The sequence below is a fragment of the Oncorhynchus clarkii genome, chromosome 27 (genome assembly GCF_045791955.1).
Source record: "Oncorhynchus clarkii lewisi isolate Uvic-CL-2024 chromosome 27, UVic_Ocla_1.0, whole genome shotgun sequence".
NCBI lineage: Eukaryota > Metazoa > Chordata > Actinopteri > Salmoniformes > Salmonidae > Oncorhynchus > Oncorhynchus clarkii.
Window position 1 is genome coordinate 50,234,957 of NC_092173.1, and position 25,006 is coordinate 50,259,962.

At 43.7% G+C, this 25,006-nt stretch overlaps 1 protein-coding gene across 1 annotated transcript in view; it reads right to left on the reverse strand.

Annotated features, from left to right (window-relative positions):
- LOC139385502 (contactin-5-like) overlaps positions 1-25,006 on the reverse strand; it is a 535,984-nt gene that overhangs the window by 124,193 nt on the left and 386,785 nt on the right. Inside the window, exons 13-15 of the mRNA XM_071130610.1 lie at positions 15,486-15,613; positions 12,786-12,961; positions 756-876 (exon numbers count right to left, since the gene is read on the reverse strand). Coding sequence (XP_070986711.1) covers positions 756-876; positions 12,786-12,961; positions 15,486-15,613 — 425 coding nt within the window. The remainder of the gene's footprint in view (positions 1-755; positions 877-12,785; positions 12,962-15,485; positions 15,614-25,006) is intronic.

A 25,006-nucleotide genomic window follows, 5' to 3' on the forward strand; every position in this document is an offset into this window, starting at 1 on the left:
ATGGGTGATGTAACAAGGGGGCAACCAGTGATCCGTATCACAGCCCTCCGTGGGTGATGTAACAAGAGGGCAAAGAGTGATCCGTATCACAGCCCTCCGTGGGTGATGTAACAAGGGGGCAACCAGTGATCCATATCACAGCCCTCCGTGGGTGATGTAACAAGGGGGCAACCAGTGATCCATATCACAGCCCTCCGTGGGTGATGTAAAAAGGGGGCAACCAGTGATCCGTATCACAGCCCTCCGTGGGTGATGTAACAAGGGGCAACCAGTGAAGGGTTGAGTGATAGTATCAGGAGGGTTGAAGGTGTCTCCTAACCACAGATCTAATCTGCATCCCAAACGACACCCTAATAGTGCACTACTTTTGACCAGGGCTCATAGGGCTCTGTTAAAAACTACCACACTACATAGGGAGTAGGGTGCCATCAGTCCATTTCCCACCTTAACCATTAGAAGATGAAACAACATGTCTTGTCTGTTCACCCTATGAACGACACACACACACAATCCATGTCTCAGTTGTCTCAAGGCTTAAACATCCTTATTTAACCAGTCTCCTCCCCTTCATCTACACTGATTGAAGTGGATTTAACAGGTGACATCAATAAGGGATCATAACCTGGATTCGCCTGGTCTGTCTGTCATGGAAAACATTCCTAATGTTTTGTTCACTCAGTGTATAGTGAATAGGGTGTAATTCAGGACACATTTTATCATAGATCTGTAGTTGAGGCCAGAGATAAGGAGCTCACCTCTAACGAGGACTTCAGCCTCAGCAAACACCGTGTCGGCGCTGGTCTGAGCCCGGCAGCCGTATTTCCCAGCATGCTTCAGCAGAATGCTTCTGATCATCAGATCCACCGTGGAGGACTGCTGTGTGACAAGTAGAGAGTCAACAACAACAAGTTAGTGTGTGTGATTACAGTATCTGTGTGACAGGCAGAGAGTCAACAACAACAAGTTAGTGTGTGTGATTACAGTATCTGTGTGACAAGTAGAGAGTCAACAACAACAAGTTAGTGTGTGTGATTACAGTATCTGTGTGACAAGTAGAGAGGGATTCAAAAACAACATCAAGTTAGTGTGTTTCCGTGTTTGCGTATGTTTCTGTGTGAGTGTGTGTTTCTGTGTGAGTGTGTGTTTCTGTGTCTGTGTGTGTTTCCATGCGTGTGTGTGTTTCCGTGTGTGTGTGTGTTTCCGTGTGTGTGTTTCTGTGTCTGTGTGTGTTTCCGTGTGTGTGTGTGTTTCCGTGCGCGTGTGTGTTTCTGTGTCTGTGTGTGTTTCCGTGCGTGTGTGTGTTTCTGTGTCTGTGTGTGTTTCCGTGCGTGTGTGTGTTTCTGTGTCTGTGTGTGTTTCCGTGTGTGTGTGTGTTTCCGTGTGTGTGTTTCTGTGTCTGTGTGTGTTTCTGTGTGAGTGTGTGTTTCTGTGTCTGTGTGTGTTTCTGTGTGAGTGTGTGTTTCTGTGTGAGTGTGTGTTTCTGTGTCTGTGTGTGTTTCCGTGCGTGTGTGTGTTTCCGTGTGTGTGTGTATTTCTGTGTCTGTGTGTGTTTCTGTGTGAGTGTGTGTTTCTGTGTCTGTGTGTGTTTCTGTGCTTGTGTGTGTTTCTGTGTGTGTGTGTGTTTCTGTGTCTGTGTGTGTTTCCGTGCGTGTGTGTGTTTCCGTGTGAGTGTGTGTTTCCGTGTGTGTGTTTCTGTGTATGTGTGTGTTTCCGTGTGTGTGTGTGTTTCCGTGTGTGTGTTTCTGTGTCTGTGTGTGTTTCCGTGTGAGTGTGTGTTTCTGTGTCTGTGTGTGCTAACTAATTAAAAATCTAAGTCCGACCTCTCTGTACTTGACACCTGAGAAATGCTTGTAACAACCTGTACTGGTCTCATACAGGCTTAAATATATACTCGTCTTCTCCCTCTCTCTCTCCCTCAAACATCTTTTCCCTCTCTCTCTTGAAATGAGAAACGCCAAAGGCAAGACCGGAGAATCATTCAAGGTCTACAGACATCTACTTAGCATGGAACCTGATTAAAATGGCATTCCATGAAGCAGCCAGAGGAGTGTGTCTATAGGTTGTAGTCACTGCTAGCGCCTCTCGCTTCTCACCTCTCCCTCTCTACTCTCCCTCTCTACTCTCCCTCTCTACTCTCCCTCTCTACTCTCCCTCTCTACTCTCCCTCTCTACTCTCCCCTCTCTACTCTCCCACTCCCCTCTCTACTCTCCCTCTCTACTCTCCCTCTCTACTCTCCCTCTCTACTCTCTCTCTCTACTCTCCCTCTCTACTCTCTCTCTCCACTCTCCCTCTCTACTCTCCCCTCTCCACTTTCCCACTCCTCTCTCCCGCTCCACTCTCCCACTCCCCTCTCCCTCTCTACTCTCCCTCTCTACACTCCCTCTCCACCCCCCTCTCCCTCTCCACTCTCCCACTCCCCTCTCCCTCTCTACTCTCCCTCTCCACTCTCCCACTCCCCTCTACTCTCCCTCTCTACCCTCTCTCTCCTTCTCCTTCTCCCCTCTCCCTCTCTACTCTCCCTCTCTACTCCCCCTCTCTACCCTCCAGGGGCGCCGTACTACTATGACTGACCCTGTAAAACAACACCTATCATACTACTATGACTGACCCTGTAAAACAACACATTACACTGCACCTACCTGTATTTGTCTACCTAGCTGGAGAATGAGGGAGAGCATGGGTGGTATGCTGAGGAGAAGACAGGGCCTCTCTGCAGATACCTGGTAGTTGGCCAGGGACAGGGCCTGTCTCTGCAGATACCTGGTAGTTGGCCAGGGACAGGGCCTGTCTCTGCAGATACCTGGTAGTTGGCCAGGGACTGGGGCCTGTCACTGCAGATACCTGGTAGTTGGTCAGGGACAGGGCCTGTCTCTCCAGATACCTGGTAGTTGGCCAGGGACAGGGCCTGTCTCTCCAGATACCTGGTAGTTGGCCAGGGACAGGGCCTGTCTCTCCAGATACCTGGTAGTTGGCCAGGGACAGGGCCTGTCTCTCCAGAGTTATATCTGGTAGTTGGTCAGGGACAGGGCCTGTCTCTCCAGATACCTGGTAGTTGGCCAGGGACAGGGCCTTTCTCTCCAGAAACCTGGTAGTGGCCAGGGACAGGGCCTGGCCAGGGACAGGGCCTGTCTCCAGGAACAGGGCCTGTCTCTCCAGAGTTTTATAGTTGGTCCAGGGCCTGGTAGTTGGCCAGGGACAGGGCCTGTCTGGTAGTTGGCCAGGGGCAGGGCCTGTCCAGAGTTATACCTGGTAGTTGGCCAGGGACAGGGCCTGTCTCTCCAGATACCTGGTAGTTGGCCAGGGACAGGGCCTGTCTCTCCAGAGTTATACCTGGTAGTTGGCCAGGGGCAGGGCAGGGCCAGGGACAGGGCCTGTCTCTGCAGCTCCTGGTAGTTGGCCAGGGACAGGGCCTTATACCTGGTAGTTGGCCAGGGACAGGGACAGTTGGCCAGGGACAGGGCCTGTCTCTCCAGAGTTATACCTGGTAGTTGGCCAGGGACAGGGCCTGTCTCTCCAGATACCTGGTAGTTGGCCAGGGACAGGGCCTGTCTCTCCAGATACCTGGTAGTTGGCCAGGGACAGGGCCTGTCTCTCCAGAGTTATACCTGGTAGTTGGCCAGGGACAGGGCCTGTCTCTCCAGAGTTATACCTGGTAGTTGGCCAGGGACAGGGCCTGTCTCTCCAGATACCTGGTAGTTGGCCAGGGACAGGGACAACTGAGAAAGGGAATTGCAGTATTTGTTTTTCCAACAAAATTGGATCCTGTTCCCTATACATTGCATTGCTTTTTTGTCCATCAAAATGTAGAGCCTTATGTACCGAATGAGGAGAATAGGCAATCAGGTGCCATTCAAACGCAACCATTGAGAGCCAGTGATGCGACCATAGATAGGAGTTTTAACACGGTTCTGATCTCGACATCAACATCATCATCGTGTGTCACTGTCATATAGAAGCAGGAGAGAAGAAGCAACTGACATCAGACACAATGCTTTAGGTAATGATATGGTAGGTGATATATGGTGATATGGTATGGAATGGTAGGTGATGATGGTATGGTATTGATATGGTAGGTGATGATATGGTATGCTTTAGGTAATAACATGATAAGCTGCATCCTACCTTTAGCATTAGTAGTTAGTTAGGTAAACGTGTCAGAAATGTTAATGCCAACTGTGCAAATGTTTTCTAATTAACGGAAAAGGGAAATGGGATATTTTGCCAATGAATCCCTTTTTCTACTTACCCAGAGCCAGATGCTGGTATAAAGGACTTCCCTTGCCTAGCGACTACAGTTTCCTCCTGATTCAGCTCACACGAGCCTTGAACCCAGGACCTCTGCCTTGCTAGCACACATAACCGTCCTCCTGAAGCCTCTCAGCAGTCGTCACCATCGAAAAGTGAACCATTTGTTGGAGCAAGTGGTGACACTGCAGGCTGAGGAGTACGTTTCACACATGTACAATCCAATCATTGTGCTTAATGCTAGTTAAACAACAAGACCGCCAAACTACCTTAACCTCCTTCAAACTGCACGGAGAGACATAACATGGTATACTTGACTTCATCTGACTTTGGGTGAGCAGGAAAAGGGCTTGATTGCCAAAATCTTGCAGTATCCCTTTAAGTGAATACTGGTATCGATTCATTCAATATACTGATACACTGGTATATCAGCTCCTGTCAATCAGCCCCTCTTCTACATACATGTATATGCTCTTCAGCTTCCATTAACTTCTCTCCATTCACATTACCCTGTCAGAGTCTAACAAGGGGTTAATGCATTACCATGTCAGAATCTAACCAAGGGGTTGATGCATTACCCTGTCAGATTCTAACAAAGAGTTAATGCATTATCCTGTCAGAGTCTAACAAGGGGTTGATGCATTATCATGTCAGAGTCTACCAAGGGGTTGATGCATTACCCTGTCAGAGTCTAACCAAGGGGTTAATGCATTACCCTGTCAGAGTCTAGCAAGGGGTTGATGCATTACCCTGTCAGAGTCTACCAAGGGGTTAATGCATTATCATGTCGGAGTCTAACCAAGGGGTTAATGCATTACCATGTCAGAGTCTAACAAGGGGTTAATGCATTATCCTGTCAGAGTCTAACCAAGGGGCTGATGCATTACCCTGTCAGTCTAACCAAGGGGTTGAAACATTACCCTGTCAGTCTAACCAATAGGTTAATGCATTACCCTGCCAGAGTCTACCAAGGTGTTGATGCATTACCCTGTCAGAGTCTAACCAAGGGGTTGAAACATTACCCTGTCAGTCTAACCAAGGGGTTAATGCATTACCCTGTCAGTCTAACCAAGGGGTTAATGCATTACCCTGGCAGAGTCTAGCAAGGGGTTAATGCATTACCCTGTCAGAGTCTAATGAAGGGGTTGATGCATTACCCTGTCAGAGTCTAACAAGCGGTTAATGCATTACCCTGTCAGAGTCTAACCAAGGGGTTGATGCATTACCCTGTCATAGTCTAACCAAGGGGTTGATGCATTACCCTGTCAGTCTAACCAAGGGGTTGATGCATTACCCTGTCAGAGTCTAACAAGGGGTTAATGCATTACCCTGTCATAGTCTAACCAAGGGGTTGATGCATTACCCTGTCAGTCTAACCAAGGGGTTGATGCATTACCCTGTCAGTCTAACCAAGGGGTTGAAACATTACCCTGTCAGTCTAACCAAGGGGTTAATGCATTGCCCTGTCAGTATAACCAAGGGGTTAATGCATTACCCTGTCAGAGTCTAGCAAGGGGTTAATGCATTACCCTGTCAGAGTCTAACAAGGGGTTAATGCATTACTCTGTCAGATTCTAACAAGGGTTTAATGCATTACCCTGTCAGAGTCTAACCAAGGGGTTAATGCATTACCCTGTCAGAGTCTAACCAAGGGGTTAATGCATTATTTGTAAATTATATCAGGACAGGAGAAGAACAGGGAGATTCATCCTCATTAGTACAGAGATGAGAACAGGGAGATTCATCCCCATCAGGATAGGGATGAGAACGGGGAGATTCATCGTCATTAGTACAGAGAGGAGAACAGGGAGATTCATCCCCATTAGTACAGAGAGGAGAACAGGGAGATTCATCCCCATTAGGACAGGGATGAGAACAGGGAGATTCATCCCCATTAGTACAGGGAGGAGAACAGGGAGATTCATCCTCATTAGTACAGGGATGAGAACAGGGAGATTCATCCTCATTAGTACAGGGATTAGAACGGGGAGATTCATCCTCATTAGTACAGAGATGAGAACAGGGAGATTCATCCTCATTAGTACAGGGATGAGAACAGGGAGATTCATCCTCATTAGGACAGGGATGAGAACAGGGAGATTCATCCTCATTAGTACAGAGATGAGAACAGGGAGATTCATCCTCATTAGTACAGAGATGAGAACAGGGAGATTCATCCTCATTAGTACAGGGATGAGAACAGGGAGATTCATCCCCATCAGGACAGGAGAAGAACAGGGAGATTCATCCCCATCAGGACAGGAGAAGAGCAGGGAGATTCATCCCCATCAGGACAGGAGAAGAACAGGGAGATTCATCCCTATTAGTACAGGGATGAAAACAGGGAGATTCATCCCCATCAGGACAGAGATGAGAACAGGGAGATTCATCCCCATCAGGACAGGGATGAGAACAGGGAGATTCATCCCCATCAGGACAGAGATGAGAACGGGGAGATTCATCCTCATTAGTACAGGGATGAGAACAGGGAGATTCATCCCCATCAGGACAGGGATGATAAACCCTGATGGGGTGTGTGTATCAGAGAGGGAGAGACACGTGTTTATTTGTGTGTTTGTTTCTGAGAGAGTGTGTGTGCGTGTGTGTGTGTGTGGGGGGGGGGGGGGGGATTTACCCATTACTCCACTGTAGTCAATAGTTGAAGGCTGAATTTATCTCCTCATTTCAAGCCATCAGCCCTTTCAATCTTCTAGCTCGTTCCTCTCCACATGGAGAAAGACACTATCCCACTCCCATATAAAATGTATCATACCAGTTGGAGGTTTAGAGGGAGAAAGAGAAGAGGTCTGAAACAACCTTTGTCTGTTCAGGTGGTGTGTTTGTCTGTGTTGTATATGTACACTGGGTGTGTGTTGTGATGAACATGTGTTCATTTGTGTGAATTAACGTATATTACTCACTCTCTCCTCTATTGCCTGCCTGCCTGCCTGCCTGCCTGCCTGCCTGCCTGCATGCCTGCCTGCCTGCCTGCCTGCCTGCCTTACTGCCTGCCTGCCTGCCTGCTTAACTTGCCTGACTGCATGCCTTGCCTGACTGCCTGCCTGACTGCCTGACTGCCTGCCTGCCTGACTGCCTGCCTGCCTGCCTGCCTGCCTGCCTGCCTGCCTGCCTGCCTGCCTGCCTGCCTGCCTGCCTGCCGATACACATGACAGTGTGATTCACTGAGTCTCTGTGTTGACGTTGATACACATGACAGTGTGATTCACTGAGTCTCTGTGTTGCCGTTGATACACATGACAGTGTGATTCACTGAGTCTCTGTGTTGACGTTGATACACATGACAGTGTGATTCACTGAGTCTCTGTGTTGACGTTGATACACATGACAGTGTGATTCACTGAGTCTCTGTGTTGACGTTGATACACATGACAGTGTGATTCACTGAGTCTCTGTGTTGACGTTGATACACATGACAGTGTGATTCACTGAGTGACATACGGGGTTGTGTGACCTTCAGATGGATTGATTTTCATTGAAGGTTAACAAGACTTAGGTGCAATGAGCCGTGCCTAAAGTCAATAACTATAAAAACCCTTCAGACAACAGTGACTCTGGGTCGTCATTGTACAGTGCCTTGCGAAAGTATTCGGCCCCCTTGAACTTTGCAACCTTTTGCCACATTTCAGGCTTCAAACATAAAGATATAAAACTGTATTTTTTTGTGAAGAATCAACAACCAGTTGGACACAATCATGAAGTGGAACAACATTTATTGGATATTTCAAACTTTTTTAACAAATCAAAAACTGAACAATTGGGCGTGCAAAATTATTCAGCCCCTTTACTTTCAGTGCAGCAAACTCTCTCCAGAAGTTCAGTGAGGATCTCTGAATGATCCAATGTTGACCTAAATGACTAATGATGATAAATACAATCCACCTGTGTGTAATCAAGTCTCCGTATAAATGCACCTGCACTGTGATAGTCTCAAGCCACCTGAGACACACCAAACATGTGGAAGAAGGTGCTCTGGTCAGGAAAATTGTGTCACTTCTCTTGCGTTCTGAGAGTCAGGGTATATGCAGCAGTTTGGGCCGCCTGGCTCATTATAAACTGTGTGAAGACCATTTCTTCCTAACATAGACCGTAATTATGACATAACATTGAAGGTTGTGCAATGTAACAGCAATATTTAGACTTATGGATGCCAGCCGTTTGATAAAATACGGAACGTTTTCTTTTCGAAATGATAGCTTCCGGATTTTACCATATTAATGACCAAAGGCTCGTATTTCTGTGTGTTTATTTTATTATAATTAAGCCTATGATTTGATATTTGATAGAGCAGTCTGACTGAGCTGTGGTAGGCAGCAGCAGGCTCGTAAGCATTCATTCAAACAGCACTTTCCTGCGTTTTGCCAGCAGCTCTTAGCAATGCTTGCTTCACAGCGCCGTTTATGACTTCAAGCCTATCAACTCCTGAGATTAGGCTGGCAATACTAAAGTGCCTATAAGAATATCCAACAGTCAAAGGTTTATGAAATACAAATGGTATAGAGAGAAATAGTCCTAAAATTCCTATAAAACTACAACCTAAAACTTCTTACCTGGGAATATTGAAGACTCATGTTAAAAGGAACCACCATCTTATACTGTATATACACACACACACACACAGTATATAAACTCAGCAAAAAAAGAAACATCCCTTTTTCAGGACCCTGTCTTTCAAAGATAATTAATAAAATTCCAAATAACTTCACAGATCTTCATTGTAAAGGGTTTAAACACTGTTTCCCATGCTTGTTCAATGAACCATAAACAATTAATGAACATGCACCTGTGGAACGGTTGTTAAGACACTAACAGCTTACAGACGGTAGGCAATTAAGGTCACAGTTATGAAAACTTAGGACACTAATGAGGCCTTTCTACTGACTCTGAAAAACACCAGAAGAAAGATGCCCAGGGTCCCTGCTCATCTTTGTGAACATGCCTTAGGCATGCTGCAAGGAGGCATGAGGACTGCAGATGTGGCCAGGGCAATAAATTGCAATGTCCGTACTGTGAGACGTCTAAGACAGCGCTACAGGGAGACAGGACGGACAGCTGATCATCCTCGCTGTGGCAGACCACGTGTAATAACACCTGCACAGGATCAGTACATCTGGACATCACACCTGCGGGACAGGTACAGGATGGCATCAGTGCTCAGACTGTCCACAATAGGCTGAGAGAGGCTGGACTGAGGGCTTGTAGGCCTGTTGTAAGGCAGGTCCTCACCAGACATCACCAGCAACAACGTCGCCTATGGGCACAAACCCACCGTCGCTGGACCAGACAGGACTGGCAAAAAGTGCTCTTCACTGACGAGTCAGGGGTGATGGTCGGATTCACGTTTAGCGTTGAAGGAATGAGCGTTATTCTCTGGACCGGGATTGATTTGGAGGTTGAGGGTCCGTCATGGTCTGGTGCGGTGTGTCGCAGCATCATCGGACTGAGCTCGTTGTCATTGCAGGCAATCTCAGCGCTGTGCATTACAGGGAAGACATCCTCCTCCCTCATGTGGTACCCTTCCTACTGGCTCATCCTGACATGACCTCCAGTACGACAATGTCACCAGCCATACTGCTCGTTCTGTGCGTGATTTCCTGCAAGACAGGAATGTCAGCGTTCTGCCATGGCCAGCGAAGAGCCCGGATCTCAATCCCATTGAGCACGTCTGGGACCTGTTGTATCGGAGGGTGAGGGCTAGGACCATTCCCCCCAGAAATGTTCGGGAACTTGCAGGTGCCTTGTTGGAAGAGTGGGGTAACATCTCACAGCAAGAACTGGCAAATCTGGTGCAGTCTATGAGGAGGAGATGCACTGCAGTACTTAATGCAGCTGGTGGCCACACCAGATACTGACTGTTACTTTTGATTTTGACCCCCCTTTTTTTCAGGGACACATTATTCCATTTCTGTTAGTCACATGTCTGTGGAACTTGTTCAGTTTATGTCTCAGTTGTTGAATCTTGTTATGTTCATACAAATAATTCCACATGTTAAGTTTGCTGAAAATAAAGGCAGTTGACAGTGAGAGGACTTTTATTTTTCTGCTGAGTGTATGTGGTAGTGGTGGAGTAGGGGCCTGAAACCTGTGAATGTATTGTCATGTTTTTAAAATTGTATAATGTCACACTGATTTGTTTCAACTGTTCTTGTGATTGTCTCCACCCCCCCCCAGGTGTCGCTTATTTTCCCCAGTGGATTTATCCCTGTGTTTCCTGTCTCTCTGTACCAGTGTATTTATCCCTGTGTTTCCTGTCTCTCTGTACCAGTGTATTTATCCCTGTGTTTCCTGTCTCTCTGTTCCAGTGTATTTATCCCTGTGTTTCCTGTGTGACTGTACGAGTGTATTTACCCCTGTGTTTCCTGTCTCTCTGTACCAGTGTATTTATCCCGGTGTTTCCTGTCTCTCTGTTCCAGTGTATTTATCCCTGTGTTTCCTGTCTCTCTGTGTCAGTGTATTTATCCCTGTGTTTCCTGTCTCTCTGTACCAGTGTATTTATCCCTGTGTTTCCTGTCTCTCTGTACCAGTGTATTTATCCCTGTGTTTCCTGTCTCTCTGTACCAGTGTATTTATCCCTGTGTTTCCTGTCTCTCTGTACCAGTGTATTTAGCCCTGTTTCCTGTCTTTCTGTACCAGTGTATTTAACCCTGTGTTTCCTGTCTCTCTGTACCAGTGTATTTAACCCTGTGTTTCCTGTCTCTCTGTACCAGTGTATTTATCCCTGTGTTTCCTGTCTCTTTTCTAGTCCTCCCGGTGTTGACCCTTGCCTGTTCTGGACTCTGTACCCGCCTGCCTGACCATTCTGCCTGCCTTGACCATGAGAGCCTGTCTGCTACTCTGTACCTCCTGGACTCTGATCTGGTTTTGACCTTTTGCCTGTCCACGACCATTCTCTTGCCTATCCTTTTGGATTAATAAACATAGTAAGACTTTAACCATCTGCCTCCTGTGTCTGCATCTGAGTTTTGCCTTGCCTCATGATATATACACTTCATAAATTTTGCTGGACCCCAGGAAGAGTAGCTCCTGCCTTGGCAGGAACTAATGGCAATCCATAATAAACCCCAGGAAGAGTAGCTGCTGCCTTGGCAGGAACTAATAGGGATCCATAATAAACCCCAGGAAGAGTAGCTGCTGCCTTGGCAGGAACTAATGGGGATCCATAATAAACCCCAGGAAGAGTAGCTGCTGCCTTGGCAGGAACTAATGGGGATCCATAATAAACCCCAGGAAGAGTAGCTGCTGCCTTGGCAGGAACTAATGGGGATCCATAATAAACCCCAGGAAGAGTAGCTGCTGCCTTGGCAGGAACTAATGGGGATCCATAATAAACCCCAGGAAGAGTAGCTGCTGCTTTGGCAGGAACTAATGGGGATCCATAATAAACCCCAGGAAGAGTAGCTGCTGCCTTGGCAGGAACTAATGGGGATCCATAATAAACCCCAGGAAGAGTGGCTGCTGCTTTGGCAGGAACTAATGGGGATCCATAATAAACCCCAGGAAGAGTAGCTGCTGCCTTGGCAGGAACTAATGGGGATCCATAATAAACCCCAGGAAGAGTAGCTGCTGCCTTGGCAGGAACTAATGGGGATCCATAATAAACCCCAGGAAGAGTAGCTGCTGCCTTGGCAGGAACTAATGGGGATCCATAATAAACCCCAGGAAGAGTAGCTGCTGCCTTGGCAGGAACTAATGGGGATCCATAATAAACCCCAGGAAGAGTAGCTGCTGCCTTGACAGGAACTAATAGGGATCCATAATAAACCCCAGGAAGAGTAGCTGCTGCCTTGGCAGGAACTAAAGGGGATCTATAATAAATACAGATCCATAATAAATACAAATACTACTTGAGAACATGACCAATGTCAAACCAGTTGGAGAACGTTCCTAGAACATTAGAACATTTGAAATGAAAGGTAATCATGTTTGAACTTTTAGGAAACATTCTGTTAAAGTAATGAAATACCAATTAATTTTATTTGTGTCAAGACGTTCCTTAAATGTTCCTTAAAGGTTCCAAAGCCAAGCAACTATCCTGCACCATTCCCAGAATGTTGTGGGAAGGTTGTACGTTAAATAACCATAGAGCAACCACGCTCTCAGAAACATGCAGTTAAGGCACTTCTAGTCATGCATGCATAAATGTTACGTATGGGTGGTCCCAGAAATCGAACCCACTATCTCGGCATTGCAAGTGCCATACTCTGCCAATCCACATGAGTTATCAGTACCTAATATATTGAGAAACTGCTAATGCAAAACCAAATTTAGAAATAGCACCTTTGTGTATTCTACTTTTCTAAATGTCAACATTAAGTTGAGACCACGACTGAGTCCCCCCCCCCCCAAAAAAAAATAGATATATTTAAAAAAATCTATATACAGTACCAGTCAAAAGGACACACCTACTCATTTAAGAGTTTTTCTTTACTTTTACTATTTTCATTGTAGACAATAGTGAAGACATCAACATGATGAAATAACACATATTGAATCATGTAGTAACCAAATAAGTGTTACTTACTGTTTGGGTATATTCAAAATGTCCGCCCTCCTGTTGGAAGTTGAGGGGCTGCTGGTTGAGGAGCCACTGGAAGGCCACGTCCAGAGACGGGTCATGTGACACCTTACAGCTGAGCACCACGCTCTCCCCCACCGTCACCTCCACCCTGCTGGGGCTCAGGTCCACACGCATGGCCTCTGCAAACACAACACTGCTGCATCTTAGCATAACAACACCTCTGGACAAAACACAGCTAAAGCTAGCTTAGGACACAGGACTGCTACACTGTCCTAACGGTAGACCGATACACTGTCACCCTAGGACATGTCACGCCTAACGGTAGACTGATACACTGTCCTAATGGTAGACTGATACACTGTCCTAACGGTAGACTTCTACACCGTCCTAACGGTAGACTTCTACACCGTCCTAACGGTAGACTGCTACACCGTCCTAACGGTAGACTGCTACACCGTCCTAACGGTAGACTGCTACACCGTCCTAATGGTAGACTGATACACCGCCCTAACGGTAGACTGCTACACCGTCCTAACGGTAGACTGATACACCGTCCCAACGGTAGACTGCTACACCGTCCTAACGGTAGACTTCTACACCGTCCTAACAGTAGACTTCTACACCGTCCTAACGGTAGACTGATACACCGTCCTAACGGTAGACTGCTACACTGTCCTAATGGTAGACCAATACACCGTCCTAACGGTAGACTTCTACACCGTCCTAACGGTAGACTGATACACCGTCCTAACGGTAGACTGATACACCGTCCTAACGGTAGACTGCTACACTGTCCTAATGGTAGACCAATACACCGTCCTAACGGTAGACTGCTACACCGTCCTAACGGTAGACTGCTACACTGTCCTAATGGTAGACTGATACACCGTCCTAACGGTAGACTGATACACCGTCCTAACGGTAGACTGCTACACCGTCCTAAAGGTAGACTGCTACACTGTCCTAATGGTAGACCAATACACCATCCTAACGGTAGACTGATACACCGTCCTAACGGTTGAATGATACACCGTCCTAACGGTAGACTGCTACACCGTCCTAACGGTAGACTGCTACACCGTCCTAACGGTAGACTGCTACACCGTCCTAACGGTAGACTGATACACCGTCCTAACGGTAGACTGATACACCGTCCTAACGGTAGACTGATACACCGTCCTAACGGTAGACTGATACACCGTCCTAACGGTAGACTGATACACCGTCCTAACGGTAGACTGATACACCGTCCTAACGGTAGACTGATACACTGTCCTAACGGTAGACCGATACACCGTCCTAACGGTAGACTGATACAGCGTCCTAACGGTAGACTGATACAGCGTCCTAACGGTAGACTCCACCAATCAGGCCTTTATGGTAGAGTGACCAGACAGAAGCTACTCCTCAGTAAAAGGCACATGACAGCCCGCCTGGACTTTGCCCAAAGGCACCTAAAGACTCTCAGACCATGAGAAACAAGATTATCTGGTCTGATGAAACGAAGATTGAACTCCTTGGCCTGAATGCCAACCGTCACGTCTGGAGGAACCCTGGCACAATCCCTATGGTGAAGCATGGTGGTGGCAGCATCAGGCTTTGGGGATATTATTTTTAAGTTGCAGCGACTGGGAGACTAGTCAGGTTTGAGGGAAAGATGAACGGAGCAAAGTACAGAGAGATCATTGAAGGAAGGATCACCTTCCAACAAGACAACGACCCTAAGCACACAACCAAGACAACGCAAGAGGGCCTTCGGGACAAGTCTCTGAAAGTCCTTGAGTGGCCGAGCCAGAGCCCGGACTTGAACCCGATCGATCAAACATCTCTAGAGAGACCTGAATATAGCTGTGCAGCGACACTCCCCATCCATCCTGACAGAGCTTGAGAGGATCTGCAGAGAAGAATGGGAGAAACTCCCCAAATACAGGTGTGCCAAGCTTGTAGCGTCATACCCAAGAAGACTCAAGGCTGTAATCGCTGCCAAAGGTGCGTCAACAAAGTACTGAGTAAAGGGTCTGAATACTGACGTAAATGGGATCAGTTTTTTATTTGATATACATTTGTAAAAATGTCTAAAAACCTGTTTTAAAACCTGTAAAAATGGGATATTGTGTGTAAATTGATGAAGGAACAAAACAGAAAACAAAAAAATATTTTTTAGAAATAGGCTGTAATGTAAGAAAATGTAGAACAAGTCAAGGACTGTATATATAGGCTACCTTGGCTAGTATGGCATGGCAACATTAGTCAGAGGAAAAACACAAAAGAACATCTGTGATCTGGGTCCAGGCAAAGCTCTATTCAGATGGGACCAGGGTAACTAACAACCAGGTAGCCGGATTGACTTGTCATTAGTGTCATTATCAAAACACATCCTGCATACTAAAACCCTGAAAAGGACCAAAACAGTCACTCTACACTCAGGGCCTCCTTTGATTTCATCTGTGAATGCTGTTCATGTACAACAGGCCGTCTTACCCTGTCAAATAGGGTGCCCTTGTAAAATGATTTTGAATGTGAAAACCCTTTTGCTTCGCAGTCGAGCGAACACAATAAATTCCGCTGGCGTCCCCTCTGCCTCTCTCCCCCTCTCTCCACCCCCCAGACAAAGGTGGCAGGAAACGACATTGGGGGACTGTTTACTGGTGTGTGACTGGCACTAATTTGGCAGAAAATAAAGGCCCCCTGGGCATCGCTTACCTTTTACCCAGAGCATGGCCGTCATCTCAGCCGAGCCAAACTGATTCTCGGCTCGACAGACATAGTTCCCCTCGTCAGAGCGGGTGGAGTTGATGATCCTCAGCGTGTTGTTTCGTAACAGCATTATCCTGCCAAAGAACAAATACAATACAAACCAAATGCCTGTTTAACTAAAACAGTTGAGTTTAAAGTGGTATGCAGTTTTAGTTGCTTATAGCATTGATTAAAGTGAATTTAAATTGCTGGAAGACATCAGGCAGATCAGGACAGCTCAGAAAGTCAAACAGCATAACAAATGAATTTCAGAGCGTATCCATTTGGGGGATTTTAAATATTTCATATACTCTATGTTCTATCTAGCTCAGACAAGATGATCTTATTGATTTTCCAAGGGCAAGTTATGTAGTTTTGTCCTTGAGCTGTTGTTCTTAATGTTATGTTTCATGTTTTGTGTGGACCCCAGGAAGAGCAGCTGCTGCAAATACCAAGTTGTGCAGACCGTTCCCCCGGAAAGATCCTTGTCAAGAGGACATATGTACTGTGTACAAGCTACATAAGTTGTTTAATTGTGGACTCAAGTGAAACATTACTAGGAAAGGATTCACTTTTCTATGTTCTTCAGTATTATGACCTGAAAACACTATTTACCACAAGGGGCAAACAACAACAGACTAATAATGCTTTCACATAGTATTTACGGTATTTAGCCTGTAAAATACAATTGGCCCGTGTTTATATGACCCCCTTACAAACCGGGACATTTATTTTACCACATTCTTGCTTGCATAGCCTTTTACACCTCAGGGCTCCCGAGTGGCACCGCATCTCAGTGCAAGAGGCGTCACTACAGTCCCTGGTTTCGAATCCAGGCTGTATCACATCCGGCCGTGATTGGGAGTCCCACAGTTCTCTGGGTTTTCGCCGGTGTAGGCCGTCATTGTAAATACACATGTGTTCTTAACTGACTTGCCTAGTTGTATATCTCCTGTACGCGTGATGGTGGCGAGTGGTCTTAGTGCTGCGCAGATGTGGTTGGGCTTCTGTATTAATAAATCAATTGAATATACACCATCAAAAATAAACTCATTATTAAATCATTCATTATAAGACTACATGTATTTTTAAAAGAATAGAATAGCATATGTGGAGTTTAATTAGGCATATGCCATGGGTCTGTACAGCCATGGATGCTCCATCCAAATTAAATTAATATGATGGAATATAACAGAATAAAATACAATCATATTTTTCCCACATAACTTGTGTCAAGGGAACGTGTGGAACCGCTATCATATAAAGAACGTGATCTTTTGAAACAGAGCCCAATCCCATGCTTTTTTTAAATCCACGTTTAATATCTTTCTTACCCACACTCCACTTTGTTAGGGAGCAGGAATACCTTCATCACGATACCCACAGAAAATAATAGCAATCCTATTTTCAAAAGCATGTGAGTCTCGTTCATACTTCACAACCTCCGCAGACTTTGAGTTGTCTATACCATATACGATTGAACAAAATAATAGGCCTCCACTTGATTTAGGCTTCATTATAGCATGCTAAATGTTTCTGATCAGTGATTTAGACTACAGTATAGCATGCTAAATGTTTCTGATCAGTGATTTAGACTACATTATAGCATGCTAAATGTTTCTGATCAGTAATTTAGGCTTCATTATAAAATGCTAAATGTTTCTGATCAGTGATTTAGACTACATTATAGCATGCTAACTGGATTCGGATCAGTGATAGATGAAACCAATTGACCAAATAGCCACCACAGATGGAGATTCAGTTAATCAAAATCACACTGATTATCAGACAAGTCGGTGAAGTCACAGTCGTTTGGTCGGGTGTAGGTCTAGGCTACAAAACGACTGTGGCTGAGGAGTAAAATAATCAACTTGTTAAACTACATAACATTGCAAAATGAGCCAACTAGACAAGATGATAATGAGCAGCACTCACCTCAACTTGGCTAACATTTCCCCAGCCTAATTGTGTAGCCTAATCAATATCCAATCTGACATGTATTGATTCATCAAGACGAGTCTCAAAGCTGCGCGACGGCGCTGCCCGGATCAAAACAGTGCTGAAATGATTATCTAGTTCAGGGCCCTCCCAAGCTGCACGTTTTGTTTTTTCCCCCAGCATTACACAGCTGATTAAAATAATCAAAGGTTGATGATTAGTTGATTATTTGAATCAGCTGTCTAGTGCTAGGACAAAAACAAAAACGTGCACCCAGGACCGAGTTTGGGAAACGCGAATCTAGTTGAACACATGCTTCAAATCTATTACAAGGATTAGATGACTTTGGCAGTTTCATTATTAAGCAACAATTCCCACAGTTATTCTACATGGATCCAAACAGGGTATGCTTAGTGGTGTGCTATACGAAGACACGGGCAAGGTGACATGCCTTGCAAAGTTGTTAAAGAACAGGCTGGAGGATGGTTAACGGGCGTTGTCTAGCAACCTCCGAGAGTTTTAAGAGCCTGGTGCGCGCCAAAGCCACCTCATCATTACGGCTACGTTTCATACTAGGGCCGTAGGCAGAACTGTACCGAAATGATTACTCGGTAGTTCGGTGGAAAAACAATTTTGGCTTTGATACCAGCAATTACTTCAGATATTGAAGAAAATGAGGAAAAAAGTAGCCGAATAAATGTGTTAGTATGAAAGGGTATTAGGTTAGTCGGGAGAATGGCTTAACAGATAAATACATGCTATTTCCCCCATCGCCACAAGATCAATCAACAATTATATTTCCTAATGAAGGCGAATTCCTGACAACATCAAATAAGCCTAAATCTCCAATAAGATTTACAAGCCTGATGTTATCGCTTGAGATAAGGGCTAAACCAGGGGCGCAACTTTGGTTTTAGAAGTGGTGAGGACATAACAATTATTATTGTATTTTCTACCCAGATAAACACTCCAAACAGCCTACCCGAGGGGTCTGAGTCTTGTATCACATTCCAATTACAAAAAAATGCATTTTCAGAATGGGGGAAGGACATGTCCACCCCATCCACAGTGAAAGTTGCACCCCTGGGCTAAATTAATAGGGAACAAGTGTTTAAATCCAAATTGAAATGCAGCCACTTTCGTTACAGCCTCAGTGGAATATGCATTGGACCACACATGAACTAACACCTGGTAATGGGGTTTTAGATAAATCACATGACCTAACATCTGGTAATGGGGTTTTAGATAAATCAACAACACATGACCTAACATCTGGTAATGGGGTTTTAGATAAATCAACAACACATGGCCTAACATCTGGTAATGGGGTTTTAGATAAATCACATTACCTAACATCTTGTAATGGGGTTTTAGATAAATCACATGACCTAACATCTGGTAATGGGGTTTTAGATAAATAAACAACACATGACCTAACATCTGGTAATGGGGTTGTAGATAAATCAACAACACATGACCTAACATCTGGTAAATGGGTTTTAGATAAATCAACAACACATGACCTAACATCTGGTAATGGGGTTTTAGATAAATCAACAACACATGACCTAACATCTGGCAATGGGGATTTAGATAAATCAACAACACATGACCTAACATCTGGTAATGGGGTTTTAGATAAAACACATGACCTAATAGCTGGTAATGGGGTTTTAGATAAATCAACAACACATGAACAAACACCTGGTAATGGGGTTTTAGATAAATCAACAACACATGACCTAACACCTGGTAATGGGGTTGTAGATAAATCAACAACACATGACCTAACACCTGGTAATGGGGTTTTAGATAAATCAACAACACATGACCTAACACCTGGTAATGGGGTTTTAGATAAATCACATGACCTAACATCTGGTAATGGGATTTTAGATAAACAAACAACACATGACCTAATATCTGGTAATGGGGTTTTAGATAAAACACATGACCTAACATCTGGTAATGGGGTTTTAGATAAATCAACAACACATGACCTAACATCTGGTAATGGGGTTTTAGATAAATCAACAACACATGACCTAACATCTGGTAATGGGGTTTTAGATAAATAAACAACACATGACCTAACATCTGGTAATGGGGTTGTAGATAAATCAACAACACATGACCAAACATCTGGTAATGGGGTTTTAGATAAATCAACAACACATGAACAAACACCTGGTAATTGAGTTTTAGATAAATCAACAACACATGACCTAACATCTGGTAAATGGGGTTTTAGATAAATAAACAACACATGACCTAACATCTGGTAATGGGGTTTTAGATAAATCAACAACACATGACCTAACATCTGGTAAATGGGTTTTAGATGAATCAACAACACATGACCTAACATCTGGTAATGGGGTTTTAGATAAATCAACAACACATGACCTAACATCTGGTAATGGGGTTTTAGATAAATGAACAACACATGACCTAACATTTGGTAACGGGGTTTTAGATAAATCAACAACACATGACCTAACATCTGGTAATGGGGTTTTAGATAAATAAACAACACATGACCTAACATTTGGTAACGGGGTTTTAGATAAATCAACAACACATGACCTAACATCTGGTAATGGGGTTTTAGATAAATGAACAACACATGACCTAACATCTGGTAATGGGGTTTTAGATAAATCACATGACCTAACATCTGGTAATGGGATTTTAGATAAATAAACAACACATGACCTAACATCTGGTAAATGGGTTTTAGATAAATCAACAACACATGACCTAACATCTGGTAATGGGGTTTTAGATAAATCACATGACCTAACATCTGGTAAATGGGTTTTAGATAAATCAACAACACATGACCTAACACCTGGTAATGGGGTTTTAGATAAATCACATGACCTAACATCTGGTAATGGGATTTTAGATAAATAAACAACACATGACCTAATATCTGGTAATGGGGTTTTAGATAAAACACATGACCTAACATCTGGTAATGGGGCTGTAGATAAATCAACAACACATGACCTAACATCTGGTAATGGGGTTTTAGATAAATCACATGACCTAACATCTGATAATGGGATTTTAGATAAATAAACAACACATGACCTAATATCTGGTAATGGGGTTTTAGATAAAACACATGACCTAACATCTGGTAATGGGGCTGTAGATAAATCAACAACACATGACCTAACACCTGGTAATGGGATTTTAGATAAATCAACAACACATGACCTAACATTTGGTAACAGGGTTTTAGATAAATCAACAACACATGACCTAACATCTGGTAATGGGGTTTTAGATAAATCAACAACACATGACCTAACAGCTGGTAATGGGGTTTTAGATAAATAAACAACACATGACCTACCACTGGTAATGGGGTTTTAGATAAATCACATGACCTAACATCTGGTAATGGGATTTTAGATAAATAAACAACACATGACCTAATATCTGGTAATGGGGTTTTAGATAAAACACATGACCTAACATCTGGTAATGGGGTTTTAGATAAATCAACAAAACATGACCTAACATCTGGTAATGGGGTTTTAGATAAATAAACAACACATGACCTAACATCTGGTAATGGGGTTGTAGATAAATCAACAACACATGACCTAACATCTGGTAATGGGGTTTTCGATAAATCAACAACACATGACCTAACATCTGGTAATGGGGTATTAGATAAATCACATGACCTAACATCTGGTAATGGGGTTTTAGATAAATCAACAACACATGACCTAACATCTGGTAATGGGGTTTTAGATAAATCAACAACACATGGCCTAACATCTGGTAATGGGGTTTTAGATAAATCACATTACCTAACATCTTGTAATGGGGTTTTAGATAAATCACATGACCTAACATCTGGTAATGGGGTTTTAGATAAATAAACAACACATGACCTAACATCTGGTAAATGGGTTTTAGATAAATCAACAACACATGACCTAACATCTGGTAATGGGGTTTTAGATAAATCAACAACACATGACCTAACATCTGGCAATGGGGATTTAGAAAAAACAACAACACATGACCTAACATCTGGTAATGGGGTTTTAGATAAAACACATGACCTAATAGCTGGTAATGGGGTTTTAGATAAATCAACAACACATGAACAAACACCTGGTAATGGGGTTTTAGATAAATCAACAACACATGACCTAACACCTGGTAATGGGGTTGTAGATAAATCAACAACACATGACCTAACACCTGGTAATGGGGTTTTAGATAAATCAACAACACATGACCTAACACCTGGTAATGGGGTTTTAGATAAATCACATGACCTAACATCTGGTAATGGGATTTTAGATAAACAAACAACACATGACCTAATATCTGGTAATGGGGTTTTAGATAAAACACATGACCTAACATCTGGTAATGGGGTTTTAGATAAATCAACAACACATGACCTAACATCTGGTAATGGGGTTTTAGATAAATCAACAACACATGACCTAACATCTGGTAATGGGGTTTTAGATAAATAAACAACACATGACCTAACATCTGGTAATGGGGTTGTAGATAAATCAACAACACATGACCTAACATCTGGTAATGGGGTTTTAGATAAATCAACAACACATGAACAAACACCTGGTAATTGAGTTTTAGATAAATCAACAACACATGACCTAACATCTGGTAAATGGGGTTTTAGATAAATAAACAACACATGACCTAACATCTGGTAATGGGGTTTTAGATAAATCAACAACACATGACCTAACATCTGGTAAATGGGTTTTAGATGAATCAACAACACATGACCTAACATCTGGTAATGGGGTTTTAGATAAATCAACAACACATGACCTAACATCTGGTAATGGGGTTTTAGATAAATCAACAACACATGACCTAACATTTGGTAACGGGGTTTTAGATAAATCAACAACACATGACCTAACATCTGGTAATGGGGTTTTAGATAAATAAACAACACATGACCTAACATTTGGTAACGGGGTTTTAGATAAATCAACAACACATGACCTAACATCTGGTAATGGGGTTTTAGATAAATGAACAACACATGACCTAACATCTGGTAATGGGGTTTTAGATAAATCACATGACCTAACATCTGGTAATGGGATTTTAGATAAATAAACAACACATGACCTAACATCTGGTAAATGGGTTTTAGATAAATCAACAACACATGACCTAACATCTGGTAATGGGGTTTTAGATAAATCAACAACACATGACCTAACATCTGGTAAATGGGTTTTAGATAAATCAACAACACATGACCTAACACCTGGTAATGGGGTTTTAGATAAATCACATGACCTAACATCTGGTAATGGGATTTTAGATAAATAAACAACACATGACCTAATATCTGGTAATGGGGTTTTAGATAAAACACATGACCTAACATCTGGTAATGGGGCTGTAGATAAATCAACAACACATGACCTAACATCTGGTAATGGGGTTTTAGATAAATCACATGACCTAACATCTGGTAATGGGATTTTAGATAAATAAACAACACATGACCTAATATCTGGTAATGGGGTTTTAGATAAAACACATGACCTAACATCTGGTAATGGGGCTGTAGATAAATCAACAACACATGACCTAACACCTGGTAATGGGATTTTAGATAAATCAACAACACATGACCTAACATTTGGTAACGGGGTTTTAGATAAATCAACAACACATGACCTAACATCTGGTAATGGGGTTTTAGATAAATCAACAACACATGACCTAACAGCTGGTAATGGGGTTTTAGATAAATAAACAACACATGACCTACCATCTGGTAATGGGGTTTTAGATAAATCACATGACCTAACATCTGGTAATGGGATTTTAGATAAATAAACAACACATGACCTAATATCTGGTAATGGGGTTTTAGATAAAACACATGACCTAACATCTGGTAATGGGGTTTTAGATAAATCAACAAAACATGACCTAACATCTGGTAATGGGGTTTTAGATAAATAAACAACACATGACCTAACATCTGGTAATGGGGTTGTAGATAAATCAACAACACATGACCTAACATCTGGTAATGGGGTTTTCGATAAATCAACAACACATGACCTAACATCTGGTAATGGGGTTTTAGATAAATCAACAACACCTGAACAAACACCTGGTAATTGAGTTTTAGATAAATCAACAACACATGACCTAACATCTGGTAAATGGGTTTTAGATGAATCAACAACACATGACCTAACATCTGGTAATGGGGTTTTAGATAAATCAACAACACATGACCTAACACCTGGTAATGGGATTTTAGATAAATCAACAACACATGACCTAACATTTGGTAACGGGGTTTTAGATAAATCAACAACACATGACCTAACATCTGGTAATGGGGTTTTAGATAAATCAACAACACATGACCTAACAGCTGGTAATGGGGTTTTAGATAAATAAACAACACATGACCTACCATCTGGTAATGGGGTTGTAGATAAATCAACAACACATGACCTACCACCTGGTAATGGGGTTTTAGATAAAGGAACAACACATGACCTAACATCTGGTAATGGGGTTTTAGATAAAATGTTGAGTCAACACCTGCTACCAACTATCCAGCTAGCTAGGTTACAATGGAGCCCACTTCGCCTGGAATAGCTAACAAATGTTTCCAGCGCTGTAGAAGTTGTGTTTATTAAACTCTTATCGGGACATTATTGACAATCCGGAGTTTCAATGCGGCAATTGTTTGCTTGCGGAGGATTACAGCAATGAGGTGGCTATACTTACAAAGCAAATTCCAATCTGGCACCAATTTATGGGGAAAACGCAAATTGGAACATTCTCGTTCTCGACTCCTGTGGCTGGACACCGCTTGGGCCTGATGGATGTATCCCCGCCTTGTCATCTGTCCCTATCCAAATGGCCTGTGCTTCCTGGAACTTGCCTGCCGAGGAAATCGATGGAGATGGAGACATCTGTTCACCTCCTACATCTTGTAGTGGAGTAGATGGAGAACAGCAAGAATACTGTTCCAATCAGCTCTGGTCCCATGTCACAAGTCTTGGAAACTGAAGGCAGCGGCATGCTGCTAAGAGGACTGGTGTGTCTGCCAGAGGTCCGGAACAGATTGACAGGAGGAATATCTTCACTTCCTTGGTGCCAGATCTATCTGCGTCTTCATTGCTGGGACTGCCTGTGTCTGCGACAGTTGTCCTGACTCCAACTACGCTGTCTCCAGCAATGGCTTCATTGTGGAGTTTGGCTCCTCTACCTCTCTCTGGACCTAACGGGGCTCTGCCTGCTGTGGGAAGTCTGGACCTAACGGGGCACTGCCTGCTGTGGGAGGTCTGGACCTAACGGGGCTCTGCCTGCTGTGGGAGGTCTGGACCTAACGGAGCTCTGCCTGCTGTGGGAGGTCTGGACCTAACGGGGCACTGCCTGCTGTGGGAGGTCTGGACATAACGGGTCTCTGCCTGCTGTGGGAGGTCTGGACCTAACGGGGCTCTGCCTGCTGTGGGAGGTCTGGACCTAACGGGTCTCTGCCTGCT